Source organism: Antedon mediterranea, chromosome 11, assembly GCF_964355755.1.
Source record: "Antedon mediterranea chromosome 11, ecAntMedi1.1, whole genome shotgun sequence".
In the NCBI taxonomy this organism is placed as follows: domain Eukaryota; kingdom Metazoa; phylum Echinodermata; class Crinoidea; order Comatulida; family Antedonidae; genus Antedon; species Antedon mediterranea.
This window is the reverse complement of record NC_092680.1, coordinates 9,216,412-9,238,596: the sequence shown is the minus strand read 5'-3', so window position 1 is coordinate 9,238,596 and position 22,185 is coordinate 9,216,412. Positions and strand designations below refer to the sequence as shown.

At 32.4% G+C, this 22,185-nt stretch overlaps 1 protein-coding gene across 6 annotated transcripts in view; it reads right to left on the bottom strand.

The window, feature by feature from the left end:
- Positions 1-31: 31 nt before the first annotated feature.
- The window catches only part of LOC140062972 (uncharacterized), a 51,590-nt gene continuing 29,436 nt past the window's right edge, over positions 32-22,185 (bottom strand). For 2 of the 6 annotated variants that reach the window (XM_072109377.1, XM_072109378.1), the window contains exons 4-25: positions 21,956-22,168; positions 20,362-20,441; positions 16,687-16,806; positions 15,105-15,210; positions 13,509-13,614; positions 12,737-12,984; positions 12,254-12,362; positions 11,919-12,077; positions 10,742-10,946; positions 10,187-10,394; positions 9,798-9,930; positions 9,094-9,235; positions 8,590-8,693; positions 8,108-8,288; positions 7,516-7,636; positions 7,226-7,310; positions 6,994-7,081; positions 5,552-5,718; positions 5,398-5,441; positions 4,857-4,931; positions 4,426-4,529; positions 32-3,799 (exon numbers count right to left, since the gene is read on the bottom strand). In XM_072109377.1, the coding sequence (XP_071965478.1) occupies positions 3,723-3,799; positions 4,426-4,529; positions 4,857-4,931; positions 5,398-5,441; positions 5,552-5,718; positions 6,994-7,081; positions 7,226-7,310; positions 7,516-7,636; positions 8,108-8,288; positions 8,590-8,693; positions 9,094-9,235; positions 9,798-9,930; positions 10,187-10,394; positions 10,742-10,946; positions 11,919-12,077; positions 12,254-12,362; positions 12,737-12,984; positions 13,509-13,614; positions 15,105-15,210; positions 16,687-16,806; positions 20,362-20,441; positions 21,956-22,168 (2,875 nt within the window). In that variant the 3' untranslated portion in view covers positions 32-3,722. Of the gene's footprint in view, positions 3,800-3,854; positions 3,872-4,375; positions 4,530-4,856; positions 4,932-5,397; positions 5,442-5,551; positions 5,719-6,993; positions 7,082-7,225; positions 7,311-7,515; positions 7,637-8,107; positions 8,289-8,589; positions 8,694-9,093; positions 9,236-9,797; positions 9,931-10,186; positions 10,395-10,741; positions 10,947-11,918; positions 12,078-12,253; positions 12,363-12,736; positions 12,985-13,508; positions 13,615-15,104; positions 15,211-16,686; positions 16,807-20,361; positions 20,442-21,955; positions 22,169-22,185 lie in introns of those variants that run through there. The other 4 variants (XM_072109383.1, XM_072109384.1, XM_072109379.1 and 1 more) reach the window with 3 other exon arrangements.

Genomic DNA, 22,185 nt, shown 5'->3' with positions numbered 1-22,185 from the left:
TTGAATCTTTAAAAGATGATGTACTTATTAAATAATTTAAATAAAAATTTCTAAATAATATTAATAATTTTCTGTCACTTTAGTTTATTTTATTGCTAAGGTCAAGCCTAGACACTTCAAGTGTCAACAAATTGTATCCTATTACAAACAAAAATTAATTAAATGATTATCTGACAGCGAATTACAGTATTATAATATCGGTCTAGATTGACAGTCAAATGGGACTCATTGTAAATACCAGAAATAATGTTTTGATTACAGTGAATTATTATAATACTGGCCTATGTTGACAGCAACAACAAAGTCATTATTTATTGAACAAGATTTTACAGATGACTGTCTACATGCATCTGTATTATATCGGCTAATTTTCTCATACTCTCCTCTCCCAGACGTGCTTTGGGGTTTGTAATTTGAGCATTACCCGTCCTAGTTTACAAATTACCAAAAACATCGGCCTCTAGAACTATAACTGCTGCTTACTTTAGCTTCTGAATGAGTAGTCTTCTTGGGACGTAGCTGGCTAAAGCAGCAGCGTAAAAAATGCAAGCATGGATGTCAATTATGATATAGTAATCAGTAATTAGGGATTTCATTTTTTGACATAACTGGTTACTATCATAAATAGCATGCGCAGAATCATTTGTTCTGCGCATTTCAATTATGATATAATAACTAGCTAACTAGAAAAATAAAAATGTCGAAATTTGACCATTAAAAAAAAAAAATCCCTGGGAAATTTTCGAAAAATGGCAAAATTTCGACCCTTTTATTTTTTTATATAACTGGTTACTATTATAGAATCGTATGTGTCCTGCGCATTATAAAATCAAATATACCAATATGTGGTGCATAGTACCGGTAATTGAATTTAGAAAATTTTGTTTAAAATAAAAATCTGAAAAAAAAAGAACAATTATGATAAAGCTCACACTTGATTTTATTTAGAATCAAAGAGCACACACTGCACGTATACATTAACCGGAATAAAATGCTATCTGTAATTTAAATTTCACCATGAATCATGTATAATAAAATAGGTATTGTATTTTATTCTATAATACCAAATTCCCAAACAAGAAAATATATATATACCTTTATCTAAAAAAAAAAATAATAAATTATATTATTAGGCTAATGTAAATTGTTTAAAAATTCCACCAAATTTATCTAATAATTTAATGTACAATAGGCAAGGATTGCCTCTTCTCTTTACATTATTTCTATACAATTTTATTATTACATACAAAATCAAGATTTGGCCATTTCAGGGACATTTAGTACTACTTAAGTAGATAAATTAATTACACCACCCCATAGAAATACAGTAATGATAAAATACTACTACAAACTGTACCCTTTCTTAAAATTATCACTAAAAAATGTCTATATTCATTCATCTGTTGCAGTCTAAAGGTATTTTATGAGGCGATTCTCGGTAATGCATCAATCATTTTTCCAGTATCATAAGCGAATTCTGAAACAGGATTAAAGTCACCAGGTCATATTTACGGGCAGGCTTTCCTTCTGAAAGCTAAAATGAAATTTTGAACTACTATTAATTCTGTTGTCTATTTTTTAAAGGTAATTAGTATATGTTGGCCTTGACCCGTTTGATAATCCTGGATCTGCTCCTAATGTGACGGCTGTATCATAGTAACATAACACATGTACCACATGAGATACATTATGTGACATTATATTACAGAATTCCATTATGTGGAGATAGAATACAGACAATCAAACATACAAGAACAGCCAAATTTGTATTAGCATACAAAAATTTACCTAATCACTTTCAAGGGTTGAAATGCAAATATTTGGCAGAAGCAAAATATGTAATTAATAAATCAATAAATTAAAATATAAAGTCAGTATTTAAATAATTCATATTAGCATAATTAAAATTCATACTTTGAAAGTTCTATTTATATTGAAAGTTCAAAATTGTAGATTTGCTGTTAGGCAGGTACTGTATTTGATTGATTGCTCAGTATTATACCTATAACATTCATCCTAATTTTGATTTGAAATTAAATTTCAACAAGATAAAGAGTTATTTGATTTGAAGTTAAATTTCAACAAGATAAGGAGTTATTTCACCCACTATAATATCACTTAAGAATATTACACTATGCAATTGGCATTTTCCAACATGGTGGTAATTTTTTGTTTTGAATATCATTGAGAGACATCTTTAATGTTTGCTCATAGACTAATAGAAAAGCAATTGTTAATTGCCTTTAAAAGTACTTATATAATATTATGACAATTTAAAACAATTACAAAATATTAGGCTTAGAATATATACCTATTTTGTAGTAGTAAACAAACAGTGAAGAAAATGAAACAGCCCTTCAACAAAACCCTGTGTAATAATTGTGCATAGTTATACAAAATAACATTATACACCAGGTCATAAATTTGCTTATTTAATATAGCTACAATTTTGTTTATAACCCTGGAATGCTTACAATTTAACATCATTTTGTTTGTATCACAAAAGCACCTTTTAGATCATGGAGGTATTAACCGTAAACAAATTATCGGTGGATAAAGTTTGCATCATTTTGAAACAGTTATATATTATTGATTGAAACATTTATATAATGCATATTGACATTTGGCATATTCAATTGAAAAAAAATCTATTGTCTGGTAAATGTAAATTAATGCAAAAACCAATACTCAAGTCCCCAGTAGGATATGCCAATTTACAACACATTATTTTACTGTTGAACAAAGGACATTAGTTAGCGGACATTAGTTAGCGAACAACCTGAAATCATCATGGCTTTAAGGAGCATTACAAGATAATAAGAATACTATGTTTCATACAAAAAATCCAATGAGCTGGTAAAATCCTCAAAATCGTTTTAAAAATAATTAATAACATTAACTGCAAGATAAACAAAGAGTTTTAAGTGGTTTAAGATAAACAAGTCTTTAAGAAATAAAATAACACATTTTTCATGACATTTTCTAATTTAGGTATATAGAAAAGGTTTAATTTCATAAAATTACCATAAAATAATGCTCAGATAGATTAAATGGGTTATTGCCATGAAATAATGCTCAGATAGATTAAATGGGTTATTGCCATGAAATAATAAACATTACCTTACGATATTGATCTTAAAATCAAGGCATAAATATTTAGAATAAAAATTTCACAAACATGACATCTGCCCAATTTAAAATTGGTATATCTATTTATTTTAATAAAGTTTATATTCTTTTAAAAAACATTTGATAAAATCTAGAAAAAGTCGTCATCAACACACTTTTTTTCAACCTCTTAAATTTCAACCTCTATTTTGTTGCATTTATTCAGAAACGGCAAGATATTTGTTGTATATCTTTTGGAAACATTATCTATTGGTAAGGTTCATAATATGCCCTGTATAAATACAATTACTGTACATTAATTAAAACATTCTGCACCATCAGTAATATTAAACAGCAAATAACTAGAAAATGAATTTCCCCACTGGAAAATATCTACATGATATTTTATATTTTAAATTTGAATGAATTTTTACAAATAATTACATGCAAGACAATAGGTCTTGCTGAATTTAATATTAATTTCAGAATATCCTTTATTTATACTAGTATAAAAATAATTACAATCATGGATAATGCTTAAATACAAAGCTGATGTGTACACATAGGCAAGAAAATAACAAAGCTTTTCCAAAATTGGTCACACACATTTTCTTCTAAACAAAGCTCTCTGATGCCAATCGTTTACGTTGTCTCTTACCAGTGGCCTCAAGCAAAAATGTTAGGTCTACCGCTATAAAAACAACAATATAAAATGTTAGGTCTACCGCTATAAAAACAACAATATAAAATGTTAGGTCTACCGCTATAAAAACAATATAAAATTAATTTAAAAAGATTAAAATAATTATGCAAAATAAAAACTGCAAACAGTATAATATTTGTTAGAATTACATATTAAATTGTTTGTGTACTATCATGCATAGTCATTTTCAGAATTGCCAAGTAGTGGAGGCATGGTGCATGGTCACAGAGCTGAAATTTCTGTATTTTAGTTAATGTACAATTTGTCTCTTAATAGATAGATGCACTATCACCCACTCATTGTAGCATTGTACATCCTGTACGTGAAAATTCTGACAAATTTGGATATTTAAAATGAAATATCAAATAATTTATAGGCAATTATTTCACACAAACTTGGCATGTCTAAATATTAGTAATAACAATCTAGCTATGTCTTGTCGTCATTAGTGGTAAGAGTAGATTGGTGGCATTAGTAATATCATGCACAAAGAGCAGTGTAGGCCAGTATGTACTACAGCCTGCCAGTACACACACTGTAGCCTGGGTCAGCCAGCCAACCAACCTGTCTAGCCACCATTGACACGCCTGCCTGCCTGCACGCCCGCTACCTACGTTGCATTCCAGGTAGCTTGTCAAGTAGGCCTAGTGAGATGGCGTTGACACGTTTCTGCTTCTGTTGCCGATTCTCATTGTTTTTCTTCCCCAACTTTCGCATCCTTTTGTAAAAATAACAAGCATGCATTTAGTTTATCTAATTTTCCTCCAGAATTTCCTTTTTTGTTCAACTTAATGTTTAATCATGAATCCTCACATCAACCACAAATCTTAAATCAATGCTAATTCCCCATACATTCAAGAAGCATAACTGTTTTGTACTGTTTTTTGTGAATCATGTGATTTTAAGACGTAATTTTCACCAATATGCAGTGTATGTACGTAGTTTGGAATCGCTTTTTGAAAATTCTATTTTGTCATGCCATTTGTTAATCAGTACAATAGATGTATACCATTCTCATTACAATTAAAGCTCTTATTTACTGTACCTTTTCATGGCAATGTCTTGTTTGTTTAGGTCAGGCTGTTCATCTGATTTGTCTTTATTGCATTTCCATGTGGGTCTAAAAGGAACAAATGCACTGTAGTTATAGTTTTTAAATGACTGATTAAAGGTTTACTATGGGCTTAGACCACTATAGTGTGTACTACTGTCAAACCAGGCTATTATTCAGAATACCTGAAGCCTAGGTCAGATGTACAGCCTAGCAAAGCAATTACAAGCATGCACAATTTTGCAGCCTAGCTAGACAAGCACAAACAGCACTGTAGCCTAGCTCAGCCAATCAACCTGTCTAAATGTCACTGACTGACTGTCACTATAAGTGTGACTAATTCTGGGAATAGTCTTGTTATATTTGTTTGGTAACATAGCAAGGATTGCAATATTAAATCATGATTTTGATCACCATTATTACAGTAGGTGGTAGGTATAAGATAAAAAAAACTTTTAGATTCAGACAGAAATGAGACAGTCCTTACTGTATACATATTGAGTAACATTTCAATAATTTGTTTTTGTAAACTTACCTTCCTCCATAACCTCTTTTGTAATGCTCCGGTACATAATGAGGCTACAAAATGAAATAAAAAGATTGAAAATTAAATCCTAGATCATTTATAAAAACAAAAATAACCTATTAAACAGACCTAATCATGAAATAACAATAAAATGTTCACTTACCGAATAATCTCTTTTTGGAATAATTTTCTTTTCAAATTTATTGAACGCATATGACTTTGTGCAAATTGGAAACTTATTTTTGCTAATAGGATGAAATAAATGAGCTGTTTTATCCAATCGGTATTCACAAATATAAATGTCTTCTTCTTTAAAGTTTTTCGGCCGTCCTAGAACAAAAATAAATTATCGCCCAATCAAATAAAATGCATGTTGAAAACAATGACACAATATAGATTAGAAGTGTATTACAATAATTGTTCTAGTGATGAAGTGATTTGATATCATGTGTATATATTAACCATTATTAACACCTAAAAAAATTCCTGTCATTTGATTGGACGAATGTGGGTCACATGGCATGCTATAGTACGCACTATTAAATGATCGTTTAATAGTACTTTTTTGGAATTTTTTGTGTACGAAAAAAAAATCTTTTTGCGTTTGGAAAATATTTTGTTATTATACTATTGCTTTTGAAATACAACAGCGCCACCTATTTTGTACTTTCACAGCGATTTGAATGTTATGATGGCTGGTTTTTCGGGATGGAGTACATTTCTGGAGAGACATATGTACTAATTTAGATCAAAAAGGCATTTAAATTAGCTTTAGATTGTGTTTAGGATTTTGATTTATTAATGGGAAGATCTCTACAAGACGTGGAATCATTGAAAAAACCATAATTAGCCTAGATAAGTTTTGCCTTTCAGCCAAGCTAGTACTAGGGTGTAGCCTAGGCCGGTTAGTATTAGGCTAGGCCTAGCCAGGCGTTTAAGCCTTGCTAGGCCTTGGTCGTTTGTGGACATTATTTACATTAAATTAACACTAACATTTAATATAATATTAAAAACCAAATGTTACTGTTTTAATCAAAGTGAATGAAAAGTAGGAATTGGCTAGGCCTACCTTTTATTTGATTCAAATAACAGGAATCTATTTAGATGTTATATAAAACAAATAATAAATGTTTTATATTCGTGTAATGGTACAAATAATGGCATTTGGTAAATGATGAAAGGTTTAATATCAACTCGGCATTTTCTTGTTGATATATAACCTTTCATCATTCACCTCATGCCATTATTTGTACCATTACACTCATAAACATTCATTATTTGTATACTATCTAATCAGTTAATTTTATATCTGTGTTAGATCTGGTGAATGTAAATGTAAAGGTTATATTTAATGGTACTATTGCACGTTCAGCTTTAACTGTTCTACTCTGCAGCCAAAATACAAGTACTGACTTTTTGAATAGCTTAACTGTTGACATTGTTTCAAACTGAAAGCAGCAGATTAATTGAATAATGTATTAGAACAGTAAAGTAGAATAGGCCATAGATTTAGGGCTATCAGGACAATCCAGTTGATCTGATTTTTATTAAAAAAACTTAAGATTAATGAATGTACACTGGATGTCAAGAGGAAGAGTTGCTTACCTTTGCAATATGTATAGAGATCCATTACACAGCAGAATCCATTTATAAGATCAATACGAATAATTTCATAGAAGGGACCTCGGAAAAGCTGAAAAGAGATATAACATTTTTACACATATAATGCATAATTTCATTTATATATTTATTATAGATTTATTTGTTCAAATAGCATATCAGTGTGGCCATAAATCTCTTGGGTGGTAAAATTGGATTGGAGTACCAGTTATCTTACCTCGTTCTTGAAGAATTTTCTTGATGGAGTATGATGGGTTTCATGTGGACGAAGAAAGTGATGTCCAAACGCACACCTTTCACCTCTAAAATATACAATAACCATACATATATTTACCTATTTTGATTGATTATTTTTTATGGGATAAAAGAATGTTTTAACATAATAATAATAATAAGGTGCCGATTCAGAAGAGAAACTTATGTAAGCATATTTTACCTAAGAGTTTGTGTGACACAGTGGGGCCTTGACACAGTGGGGCCTTAACAATAACATCAAATAATTCTTACTTGTCATTTTTCCACAGCTGCTCAACTCTAAATATGATGTGATTGGAATGGTTATTTGTGTTTGATGGTATAATGACGGGGGCATTGTCCTCTTGAGTTCTTGGCAAGTAAACACAGTCACCTAAAAATTAATTGTATGTCAATCACAAATATAATAATATATACATCTTAATTTAGCATGTTGTGCCAATATACAATATGGCTAAAGTGCAGTAATAGAGTTTTCAACTCTAAAAACACCAATGACAAGCATAGTAATACCATCTGTCAGTAACACTCACACAGAAAGTAATAACCTACTCTTGTGTGCTTTAGAACACAGTGCTTTCTCAGTCTTAAATGTGGTACAGTATTAGGGAAAGGGGAGGAGTGGCACTATGACTTGGTGATTGACATGTTTGTTAGGCTCCTTGGTTCAAATCATGTTGCACTCAAAGTTCCAGGATCTATTTGACAGCCACTAACAATGCCTCATATGAGACTTGGTTTACAAAACTTAGGTTTCTCATGCTGTACATGATGCCCGCCCGGGTCATGTGTTTACTGGTGGATGGTATGACAATTTAAAAAAACCCCAATATGTACAACTAACCCATTTTGACTTGAGTACCATCTTCTCTTGTTAGACATAAGTAGTAAGTCTGGCCTGGTTGGGCATACTTGGGCTGTGGCTTCATCTTAATTTCATCTGCTACTTCTCTAGGCTTACACAGTTCACAGACGTAGTTCTCTGGTTCGTAAGACAAACCAATACAGTCATAATGTTGCCATACCTGTAACAAAAAAAGCGAGAATACTTGACTTCAAAGTCAACAACTGTAAAAACAATATCTTATATTTTTTTTAAATAAAAAGAGGGTTTACAAATTGGACTGTATAATAGTGATTTAATGTTATTTATTTCTTTAGTATGTGCATTTGTGTTCTTAATTGTATGCTGTTTGCATACAGCAAAACATAGTTCTGTTGTTTTATTGTGATAGCTATAACAGGATTACAATGGCTATACATATTACTTGAACAAAACTTGTCAGAATAGTGAAGTTTTTGGTAAGTTATTGTTACTCTACTTACCATACATTTATCGCACTGTATCATCAACCCTTCATCATTAAGTAAGCCACACAAACAACGAATTACTTCCTCCTCCTCTTCTTCTTTTGAATTTTTCTTTCCATCTAAACAAATTAAAATAAACAATGAGCAATTGGTAATAAATGTGTTAATTCAAAATATAAATAAACAGAATACTGGGGCAGTGCTTTTTGAAAGTCAACTATTTAATCTTTTCTCCTGGTTTTCATGTGAGTATGGTTCAAGTGTTCATTGGCTGATTGTAGTGATGGACTAGTGATGTGGTGAGCTAAGGAGGTCCATTTTTCTTTGTACAGTAATAAGACAGCACATTTCAATATATCATCACTTCTACTACCAGTTTCATGGACGGGTGTGGCCGTAGGGTCGAATATACCAGTGGCGGAGCCCATTATTCTCTAGGCTATGTGGCAGTGGCGTATGAACTATTACACCGAGGTAACCCCTTACTCGTCTCAAAAGATGTACTAAGTACAAACTTACCTTCTTTACTTGTTGATTCAGCGACTGATTTCAATCCTTCAATGTTCCTAAATTGTTTACTACTTGTTGTCATGGCGCTAGAGTATACCTTGTATAGGTGTACTGCGTCCCTACCAAGAACAGATTTCTTACCATGGTACTTCTGGTAATAACAAATTCAATTATTAGAAACAGAGTATTACATTTTTTTAAACAGCAGAATATTGGATTTAGGCGAAGAGACTATATACTGTATTTGTCATATATTGTATTGGGTGATTCCTTTTTGTGTATTTCAAAATTAATGCTGTTAAGGTTTAAACTTTCTCGCATTGCTTTTAAAACTACTGTATATTCTAATTATATATAAATCCAAAGGCAAACTACTGAAAAAATGACAATGCTGTGGATATCAGTGGCTGGATCTCAATAAAGATTTTAAAAAAAAGAAAAAAGCTAAATCAAAACGATAAAGTAAAACAGCCAGAAAAGTTAGCAGAGCTTTCGGGCAACACTAGCCCTTCATCAGTGCAAGTGATTATTATATATATATAACCAATTTTTGTTATTTACCCATAGAGGATCAACTCAATGACAACTCAAAAATCAAGATACTATGGAGATGCACCACTGCAACCTCATTAGGCTAATCGGATACACCAGCTCACAATCACACCTTCTACTTAGTCATGCACTAATAACTAATATAGTAACTATGAATTTACCTCTGCATTTCTAAAAAGTTTCTTAAAATCCTCATCAAATGAGTTGACCGTCTTGTAATGCCCAGTTACTATTTTACGTTCAATTGTGCTTAAGTCAATTGGATCAGGTATTCTGTTGTAGTAATCACGATTACTGTAAATGAAAAGCAGAAACAACACAAAATGAAATGGTTGTTCTAAGAAAAAAAACATGGCCTTGAGAAATCCAGACACAAAACAAATGCTGTAGTCAATGTAACACATTTCTTCCTTTCAGTCTAATGTGACTTTAAAGCCTTCTTTCTATAATAACCCCCGAACTAAGAAGAAGTCTAGCATTAAAAATGTTTTATTTATTAACTTACACTTTTTGTAGCTACAACTTTCCAAACACAAAATAAGATACTTACCGTTTCTTTGATGGTAGATTCATAAATGGAATGGCAAGACATTGGCCGCTTGTGTCTCTGTACGTACACACGGCCGTGTAAATATCTTTGAACACCTGAGCTAGTTTGGCCGCAGTTGTTACCTCTGTATTCTCCTCTGCTGCTGCAAGATGGCGTGTCTTGACTGACCGCGAAGAGTTTAGAGCTCGGAATTGTGCCATAAACACATCTAAAATATTATGGATAGTGTGTTAATAATAATTGAGAACTTGCATCATTATTACTATAAAACAAACATTGGTTTTGTGTTATTTTGACATAAGTAATATGGCACAGTTGAATTGAAAATATGGCAATGTCAAATGCATATTGTTAGGTTAATTAGGATAAGTTTGTTTGGGTACAAGGAAAATTGCCAAATTTAGGATAGACACTGAATTGTAAAAATACCAATTTTGATTCTCTGACCGAAGAACAAGTGTAATTTCAAGAGATATTCTGCATGATTTTAGATCCTTTGGTAAGAAAAAAAGAAAAAAAATGCATGATACAATATTACAAAGAAAACTGACGTACCTCTGTCATCTTCTTTTGGAGTATGGGCTTCAGACGTGACCATGTGAACTCTACGTAAGGCTTCTCTCACCCTCTTTACTTTCTCTATATTCCTTATTAACAATATTTGTCTCTCGGCTATTATCTTCATTTCCCTCAAAGACATTGGCTTTGGTAGTTGAAGTCTTAACTTGGCTATTGAGTCACTTTCTAATGAATTGTTATGCTGGGAAAAAGATGAAACAAGTGTTATAGAGGAGATATCAGAGATATTAGTGTAATATTTATGATTAAGGGAACACCTTCAGGACAACATTGTCCCTGAACATATATGTCACTTGATTGCTTCACCAAAAAGTGTCCCCTTAATAGGTGTCCCAAAGGAGGGTCCTACTGTAATAATCAATACTCAGTATTGAAAGGTAACTATGATGGTGACAAGAGGAAGGTCAAAGTTTGAATTGTCAAGCACGTTATTAGTGATCTGATGGAAAACAACAATTTCAATAGAAACCTAAAATAACATCTTTATTCAAATGTAATGGTGTTTTTGTCAATAAATATTTCTTATTTATCTTAAAACTTTGTCACTTTACTTTAAAACACTAAAAATAAAATAAAAATTTAAATAAACAAATGCATACAAATGGACAGGCTAAGCATCAATTGTCTAGTATGAAATTTAAGAATATTAAAATGATTTAGATAAGGTTTTTCTAATATAATGCTTATAATGATTGCTTGAAGCTTTGCATGCAAAGATATGCATTATTCAGATGCTAGAGATAATAAAACCAAGATATGCATTAAACAGATGCTAGAGATAATAAAACCACATTAGCTCAACTTTCATGACAAGAAGACAGTTGGTTAAATAGAAAGAAAAAAGAAGTTAAATAACAAAACATAAAGGTAAGGTTCTGTATGTGATTTAGTAGTATTTACAATATTTAAAGTCAATAATATTAAGACTGGAATTTACATAAAATACAAATTATTTGCACAAAGCTGTTGGATTATGTAGGATAAATACTACATCTAAACAACTTCAATTTCCATTAATTTAAATCCGTTTCCTATAATCGCCATTGCTTCTATCATCCTTGCTGTCAAACATGACTTTATTAATCATGAAACACTAAAGATTTTCACATTATTTAGTCAAACCACGCAAATGGAAAGCTATCCAAATTCTTACCAGTTTTTTCAGAGTCTTTTTGGATTTGCGTTTGTCTTTTGGAGGTCGTCCAACTCGTTTATTGCTGATCAGTTTCTTGAGGGTGTTGTTACTGTTTGGTTTCTGCGTACGTCCTCCGATATATCCACGGCATGACTGGCTTTTACACTTACAAATTTGCTGTAACAAAATAATAATGATAAATTAGTAATTACTTGACATTATTTTCACAATAATATACATTGCCAGTACAATTCTATTACAGCTGGACAATATATTTTAATACATTGTTTGAAATACTGAAAGGAACGCTAGTAGACCAAACCTAGTACCGTTTTGATACTGATTTTTCCTACCTGTCCTTCTGAACTGAATGCGTGGAAGTTATAATCATACGTTAGTTCTTCATCAGCTGGAATATCTTGAAGTGAAAATAATGCAATTCGATAAACACCTTGTACGCACCTGTGAAAAAATAGTATTATTATTATTTTGTTTGGAATATAAAGTAAACTATGACTTAGGACATAGATACTAGTTATGCAATGTTAATTAATTTTGCACACATACATTGTGCATGGCAACATTAGGATGCTTTCTCCTGTCATTCCTTGATCAAGTTTTGCCATACCAGTCCAGGTGACGGCCAATGACAAAATGTAGGTCATAGATCATGGCAAATTGAAAGCTCCTAATTGAACACAAACTGTTAATCTTTATATCATTATATAACACTGTAAGTAAAATATTGAAGCAATATGATTTAACCTTTGACATAGAACCAAAGGATGAGAGAATGAGTAGTATATAATCCATTTTAAACAAGCAAGACAACACACCATTTTTGCATCTCACAGTTTGGTTCACAACTGTGATTAACAAAGCGACCTTCGTTGCCAGCACGGTGACCATCGATGACCTGGTTGCTATCAAGGTTCAAACAGTAGTGATGTTTTCTATGTTGGTAATCAGTTGTTGCTCGCTTCATAAACTCTTTCACCGAGATGACCTCTCCAACATACTCCAGAATAAATTGGTGTGCCTTGATTGATGTTTTAGTCACAATGCCCCAGCCTCGGTCAATTGTCTACAAATACAAAATGAAATGTTTTAAATTAAGAACTATGATGAGTTTATCACTTCTACACATACAGTAGTCAGATTTATCAAATTGACTTTAATAAGTACTTTTAGTACTTAGTATAGAACCCCTGTTAAAGAAACATCTCAGTGTCCCATTAATAGGTGTCCCCATAATAGAGGTGTTCCCTTAATAGTGATGTTTCCTTAATAGTGGTGTCCCAAAAAGGTTCTACTCTAAATTATTTTGCTTAAGTCAGTTTTTTTAAATAAACTAAACAAACATTTGTGCATATTTTGTTTTTAAATCTTAGATGAAAAAGTCCTTTCATTTAAGATAAAAAGAACTGGTTTGATAAATAACCCTTCAGTTGTTCACTTAAGTAGCATTCAATAAATGTTTTGACTTAAGCAAATAGGTTTATAAATGCCAGCCAGCTACAGTAAACTGAAATACATAAATATTAAGATATAAATAGCTGTTCATTTACAATACAATATGTCTGATGATTACAAATGTCATTTTCATACCATAAACCTTTCTAGGTCTGGTGACCACTGATGCCTTTGGATCTGCTGATTACTACATCTTTCACCACATGGACATGTGTCAATGTTACACTCTGTGAATGTCATTCTGTAAGGAAAACAAATTGGTTAATGAATACTATTTTAAAAGAACAACTTAAATATACCATGTTTTCTTTATAATCATTATGGGTTAGTATCATCATTGAAAAGAGCAATATAGTAGTTTTCATTTTATTTTATAAACCTATTCAATACTTTATAGATTTTCTTGAACTCGACCCAACAACCTGCTGATCACTAGGCTAGTGTTCATACCAAGCTGACATTTTGTTTTCTCAAAATTACAGAGTATTTGGTTCAATTTATGTCAAAATATGTTAACAGATCCTTCTACTTTATTGCAGTAATAACAATTATCATCAAAATCAATACACTTCTATGAAAGTGACTACTGAAATTCTACTCTACCTACATACTTAAGTTACAAATCTGCTGCTGTTCTCAGTGATAAAATCAATTAATACATTTACAATACAGATTGAATCAGTCCTAGTTTATCCACATAATTACAAATTTGCAGTCACTCGGTGATAAAATCAATTCAAATTTACATGTAACTAACTGTAGAATCAGATTGATTTTAAATTATAATATCCACTTAAGTTACTAATATTTTAAATCAACTACTGCCAGTATGATAGGTAGCATTCGTTCTATATTCTATTCTATTCTGTAGAAGAAGTTCTATACTTTTAATGTATGCGCAGATTGATATTTTGTATAACATTACTGTCTTCTTCACCTACTCTCCTGAATCAAAAGCTTGCTATGTACTGTTTCCAATTATTAATCGAGTTGATTAAGATATATTGTTAAACGTGTATATTTTCAATGTCAGCACAAAAGAAAACAAATTAATACACTTTCATCTTAAGCATACCTTTATAAAGATAGATTACTATATAAATTAAATAATTGCCTAATTTGAGAATATATAGATCTAAAACTGTACTACTGTTGATAACTAAATGCAATTTACCTAAATTACTTTAGTTCACTGTATTTACTTTAATAACTAGATACAGTTTAAATTTATCAGGCAATTTAGATAATAATTCATTTCAACTCAGTCTACTTTTAAAACTACTTAGAGAATATAGGTAAAATGTATTTAATCAATTGCGTTTCTCTATAGTAGACACATTTATTATTACTGTATTATTATTTAGTTTTACACTAAGTAGAAGTACAATAATTGTTTAAAACCTGATTAGCTAAAACACAGCAAATTACATTTTAAATTATGAATTATTTTTGTACTCTAAAATATTATGCTATATATTTTGGGATTGATATATTTATTTTCACCTACTAATTATGGACAGTTTCAGCTTAAATTTTTCCTACACGTTGCTTACATGCAATGTCATATTTTAAGTATAATTTATAATTGCAAAATAAAAATGTTTTTGTCTGAATGAGATATAATTACATTATTATGATTTCATCTGTGAGAGTGGGCGTTTAATTGATGTACTTAAAAAATGAGCTCCTACTTGTGACATATTAAATTTAGTATTGAAAATGAGTACTAACCTATTAATGCAGTCTTCACCACACCCAAGCCCATCTGGGATTGGTGGTGTACAACTACAACGGACATGTTCCATGCCAGCCGTTGGTTTAACATCAATGTGCAAGTCTATAAAATTACAAAATAGCAGGCAAAAGTTATGTTTTTTATAGTGTGTAGTTTTGGACGAATACAAATTCATAACCTACACATACAATGTGCAGTAGTTTTTCACCAATGGGACACCATCAAGTTAGAGGTTTCTACACAAATCTTAACATTGCAATTTTTTGATATAAAGTCTGCAGCAGTGGCGGATCCAGAGGGGGATGCACCCTCCGCACCACCATTATCCTACCATAAGATAAAAATTGATTAAAACACATTGTGGTAATTTACTTTTCTTTTTATTAGAGGTCACCATTGCCGTTGCTGTCTGTAAATTTCTAAAAGTTGCAAAAGGAATTGCCTATTTTTACCTGAAAAATAAACGCATTTTGGTCCCTGGATGTAACATGATATTGATGTGTGTATCGCACCCATACTCAGGGCATGAACGATTTGTACAATGGACACCACCATACAACCACCCGTAAGCCTACCTATTGTTTAGGGCTGCAGGTCAGCAAGCATAAATAAAAGTGTATATACGCCCAAAATGGAACTCTGTGGTTACCTACAGATCATCATCATAGAGGATATGTTAATAATAATATTATACAAATAATGAATGTTTATGAGTGCAATGGTACAAATAATGGCACGAGGTGAATGATGAAAGGTTATATCAACGAGGCAAAGCCGAGTTGATATAACCTTTCATCATTCACCAAGTGCCATTATTTGTACCATTACACGAATACAAAACATTCATTATTTGTTTTATATAACATCTAGACGTTTTTTTTTCGTACACAAAAATGTTTCAAAAAGTACTATTTAACGATCGTTGAATAGTGCGTACTATTGCACGCCATGTGACCCACATTCGTCCAATCAAATGACAGGAATTTATATAGGTGTTATATAAAGTACACTAACTGTGGTAACTGTACTGTACTGTAGTATACTCGGCCCCAACCATGGTGGGGCTGAGTTGGTGTGGACTCTCTACAGTTGCACTCCCCCCCCCCCCTCCCCTTCACAAAATCCTGGATCCGCCCCTGCTGCGGTACACTACGTATGTAGTTCTAAAATGAACTGTTGACTTTCTCAATGTTCTTATCAATATGCTACGATCGTAGGTATAGAAATCATAATGTTATAAGTATAGTTATATATATAGACTATGTAATATGCGTATATACTGTAGTATAGTTTAAACGCATCATAAATTTCATTTTTAATCTCTATTTTCAGTCTGTACACGAACCATTAAACATCATAACAAAATAATAATGTAAAGAATCCCAGGAGAATATTTGAAAAGAAGAATAATAAGTATAATATATGTATACTATGAAAATCATTCAAGTATGAAACAGTTATTAACATGTAATGGCTGACAACATTGCAACTGACCAATGAGATTCAAGCATTCTGACTTTACTTGACCTGATTAGTCTACTGATAAAGCCTACATAATTAAATGCCATATCAACTTACTTGTTCGTATCTTCTTAAATGAAATATTATCTTGTCTTGACATCAACTTTTTACGCATAGATAACCACCAGAGATCATAGGGCAATGTAAAATCGCGCCGTTTTTCTCGCAAATACCGTCCTAGATTTTACAAGGAAGAATAATTGTATTGTTTACATGATCGATCAAACAAATTGTCTTTGTATAAAAATGACTGTTATTAATAGTAGCAGTCTAAATCTGGAAAGCTGTTTAATAAAGCTCTTATTATCAGTACTAATTCTACAGTCAATATAAGGGGTGATAGAGGTCTGGTAAGGGGGAGGGGGATGGTTGGTAATTGGTCAGTGGTAATTGCCCATGAATCCAACCTACCAGTACTTTCCAAGTACTGAAAGGTTGTATGCATGGTAAAATGAAAGAAGCACACATGGTTTATATTGAGTAAAATGATCTAGGCTGTCTATTGATACGGTGCATTGACTGACATCATTTAAAAATAGATCTTAAAGTAAAAAAGGTTTAGATTGTGTGGTCATACTTAAAATTATGTAGGGACCTAGAAGCTAGAAACTAGATACTTGTCTTACTGGATTTCTCAACATTGCTATGGTGGATTCTAGGTAATGACCAACAACACAAGGATAGATTTCTCAACATTGCAATGGTGGATTCTAGGTAATTACCAACAACACAAGGATAGATTTCTCAACATTGCTATGGTGGATTCTAGGTAATGACCAACAACACAAGGATAGATTTCTCAACATTGCTATGGTGGATTCTAGGTAATGACCAACAACACAAGGATAGATTTCTCAACATTGCTATGGTGGATTCTAGGTAATGACCAACAACGCAAGGATAGATTTCTCAACATTGCTATGGTGGATTCTAGGTGATGACCAACAACACAAGGATAGATTTCTCAACATTGCTATGGTGGATTCTAGGTGATGACCAACAACACAAGGATAGATCATAGGTCATTGAAAATCTATCCCAAAAGCGGCGCAGAGTCGCAACCCAAACTTTTGAGATATTTAGCCTTGAAGTTCAGAATGTGAAAAACAGCCTAACCTATCCATATTAAAATTTCAATAAAAAACGATACTATAAACACTTATCTTTAACATACTGTATCAAACTCTTGTTCATAAAATATCACAAGTATGTGTATTATTTAAGTCGTTTCCATTGAAAATCATTAGAAAATTGTATTTTTGTAACTTTCTTTACGGCGCTTTTGTAAACAAACCGCTAACTCGAATCACATCATGTTTGGTACCTATCTGTTTGAAAATATATCAGCTACCATAATTTTTAACAACCTATGGGATTTTTTTTAATCTAGCCAATGGAAATTGGTTTTATTAAGGTGTTTTTAGGTTGCTAAAATTTCTAACAAGAATTTGTGAATCCTTGACTGCGATTCGCTATAGAGATAAATTACGCTCTCTGATTGACTGATGTTTTTGTTTACGATGAAACAGCATGTCTTCCAACGTAGTTTCTCGAATGAACGTTTCAACAATTTGTGAATATTTAGCAAGTTATTCGTTATTTTTATTGATATATTTTTTAAAAATTACAAAAAATATATTATGTACCCCACAGTGATATATTTTCGACTAGTTTGCCCAGGGCCGTAGCCAGGATCTGTCAAGGGGGGGGGGGGTCCGGACACTAAATATTTGGGTCAAACCCCCCCCCCCCCCTCCCCCAGCCTGATGCAAATCGAATTTTGTTAAATGACACCCTAGATGGCCGGAAAAGACACTCTCGTGCAGCATGCTATATAACCAATGAGCAAAAAGATCGTACTTTTTTCCTCCTCCTCAAACACGTCGATAATTTAAATGACGATAACTATTTGTTGCCATATGTTAGATGCGCATGCTCTGTGCGGAACCGCCGATTGTTTAATCATTTACTTCGTATTTTGTTTTGCGTTCAAGTTCAATGCAAACTTAATTAGGAGCAGCCCCGAAAAAAGCACACTGGGTGAAGGCAAATGCTATTTGCTAGCTCTATCTATAATATTTATTTACAGCAATTTGTTGAGGAATATAAATATGTAAATAAGTCATATTGATACATTTTAGTACTTATCGGCTGGTGGTCTAGAAAAAAATAATCGGATGCCATAATGTACTACAGTACTTGATACCATAGATATTATAGTGTAAAATATTAATATTCACTATAATCCTCTATGATACATTATACTTCATAGTCACACATAAATACTGATGTACGTCGGAAGGCTATATACTTTATGCATGCTGCCTGACTGCCAGTGATCTAAACAATTATAGGTACGCAGTTTTCTGGCGGTGTCCTTTGTACGAATCGTTCGTGCGCCAGCTCGCTATGAGACGCGTCAATATCATGTTACATGCAGGGACCAAACATTTATTTTTCAGGTTAAAATCGGCAATTCATTTGCAGCTTTTAGAAATTTACAGACACGTATCACTAGTTGACGCTCATACAGAGAAGAAGGTTCACGAACAAGTTTACGAATTTTTCAATTTACAAGCAACTTTTTGTACTGTGGGGCACGTATTTGGAGGATTTTTGGAGATGAGGGTGAGGTATTGGGCATGTCGGGGATGGGGGTTCGCAGTTGGTTAAGGGGGGTTCGCTATAAAGGGGGGGTTCGCCCGAACCATAAAAACCCCCCCTGGCTACGGGCCTGTTGCCGTTATTGAGAAGAAAATAGCGAGTTTTGACAGAGAGTCTTGTCTCGTCGATTGGCGGGCTAATCCAGGCTAATCGGCGTCGCTACTTCATTTACCTCCGCCAAGGAGGTATATGTAACCGATCGTGTGTGTTTGTTTGTCTGTCTGTTTGTTTGTTTGTTAGCAGGATTACTCAAAAACTAATTACAAGGTCTTTTCCAAAATGAATGTACAGATAGATATGTGGTCAAGGAACATTCCATTAAATTTTGGGACCATTTCGGATTATGGTCCCAATTCTGGACCACTTTTTAGTATACTTTTCAGACCTGCTAGTGTTAAAAAGATAGGACAGAATTTTTCAAAAGCCGGCGAGCAGTCTTAAAGTAACAAGTAAACTCAAATTGAATTTTCTCGAGAACTACTTGTCCAAAAAACTTCATTTTTGTACAAGAGGCAAGAGTTATAATTTGTGATTTGTAATTTTAAAGCATAATTTGATTTAATGTGCACGTTTTTTGATGCGAGTAGTTTATTTCTTTTCAAATTCACTCGTTTGATTTTCGCGTTGCTGTTCTATTGTTAGTCAACTGAAGCTATTATTAATTGAAAGGCTTGTTACATAACCACAGTTACACCAAACTCGCATACACATGCTTGTAGTGAAATTAGCGTAAATCACAAACAGCATTAAGACACACACAAATATTTTTTTTTTTTTTACCGGAGAAATCTTATGTAGGAGAATTTTACAGTAGGCGGAGGTATGCACTCTCGGAGTGGCTTTCTAGTTGTTGATTTTTTTCAAAATTAAGATTTCCTGAGCTAGAAAGTGACTCGTATGTTTTCATTAATAACTCTTCATAAAATAAACCAATTTTAATAAACAACGGCTCATTTTAAAGCTTATTAAATATAGATTACAAATATATAAATCTAAACATTTTTTATTTCCGACACTACGCCGATTTTGTGATGCCATGCCTCATATATATTGATATTCAATACTTACCAACATGAATGGGTCTTGGGAGGTATCCACAAGGTGGTCTGTCAATTACTTCATCAGTTGATTTCACATTTTTCTTTTGCCTTAAAAGAAAATAAAAATATGGAAATATACATGACTATATTCCAATCAGACACTCGTCATCGTTTTTTAAATGCAAAATGGGTTTAAAATGCTAATTATTCCAGGTAAAAAATGTTTATCATCCTCTCTTTTAAACTAGAGGGAGGGAGTTTTTTTAGGGATTGTACTGATCAAAAACTTCTTTTTCCTCAGTCTTTTCTCCATTCAGTTATTAGAAGGTGAAACAGAAAAATGTATATGTATCAAAACTACTTCAAGTTAATTAGTTGCATTAAATTTCTCTTATTTTATAAATAAGTTAAATAATACTTCAAAGGAAATTACTGTATACTGTACACTGTTAGTTTTTAATATATTGAGAAGGTTGTGACGTTTCGGTTGTTATACCAAGGAAGAATGAAATTTCATTTATAGGTTTATTATAATGAGCGAGAGATAAAAATAGTTTGTATAACAAAGGAGAGGTGATTACGCTGTGACATTTTGTAATGTACTAGGTTAAGAATGCATAGAGTCAGACAGCATCTAAATAATAATAATAATAAACAGTATTTATATAGCGCCTAATGGATCACTGACCCCTCTAGGTGCTTTACATAGGACCTTAACTAATGGTAATAAACTATCCCCCGCCGGACACCATTCCGGTATTTCTTAGTCGAGGTTTCGGGGATGGAGACAATCAATAAACTGTGCTTAACTACTAATGTCAAAGTATTACAAATACTTTACTTATTATATTCTCTGGGGAATTTGCTTACAATATATTAAATACAGTGGAACGCCTTCTTTAATGCATCCCTATTCAGGGACATTCTAACTTAAGACAATTTCATATGAAACTAAGAGAAGTTTAACAATCCAGCCAACCCCTATGCAGGGACACCCATATTAAGAGTCCCAAAAAATTCTACCATATTCATTATGAAATTTAAAATATGGTCATGGATACTGATTTACATTTGAATCTTTGAAAATAAGGCAACATTCCAAAACTTTACTTTAAATAGTGTGTTTATGAAAGGCAATTATAAATTAGGAAGAAAGGGGGTATTTTGGGGTAAATAAACTGTACGACAGAAGTACACAATGCATGTGGTCTCTTTTGAACTAAAAACCATAACATTTACATTTCAATACCTACACATTCTTCTTATTACTCAGTTTGGTCATGACCGCATTATAAATATTTACATATACTTGTGACACCACAACCAAACAGCATATCAAAATAAATGTTTTAGTTAAAGATTATTTTTAATACAGCAGACCGCCTCCTTCGAGACACTTCCATATGAAACTAACAATTTCAGTGAAATTTAAAGGAGAAGATGGATAGACAATTGACAATTATCACCAGATGATGTGTTACAACACTACGGCTACAGAAGACATCCTACCTGGAGGGCACTTTGTTTAATCCCACATTTGTCCTCTTAATGTTCTACTGTATTCATTAAACATTACTTTTTTGTACCTATTTTTTTACAAAAGAAAACTATTATACACTTACACCACTTCCTCTTTGAATGAACTAGAATACATTCCCGCCTTCCAGTACTTTTTCTTTGGTGGTTTGTCCTCTCGTTTTCTTTGTTGCGCTCTTCGTTTTCGACTTTTGCTACCTTCTTCAAATCCTTTAAGAGTTTGTTTTCCAGGTAACGCACTTGTTTCCTTCAGTTCCGCTTCATCCACAGTCACACTTACAATTTTGATACTGGTGTCGCTAAAAAATTATTTGGG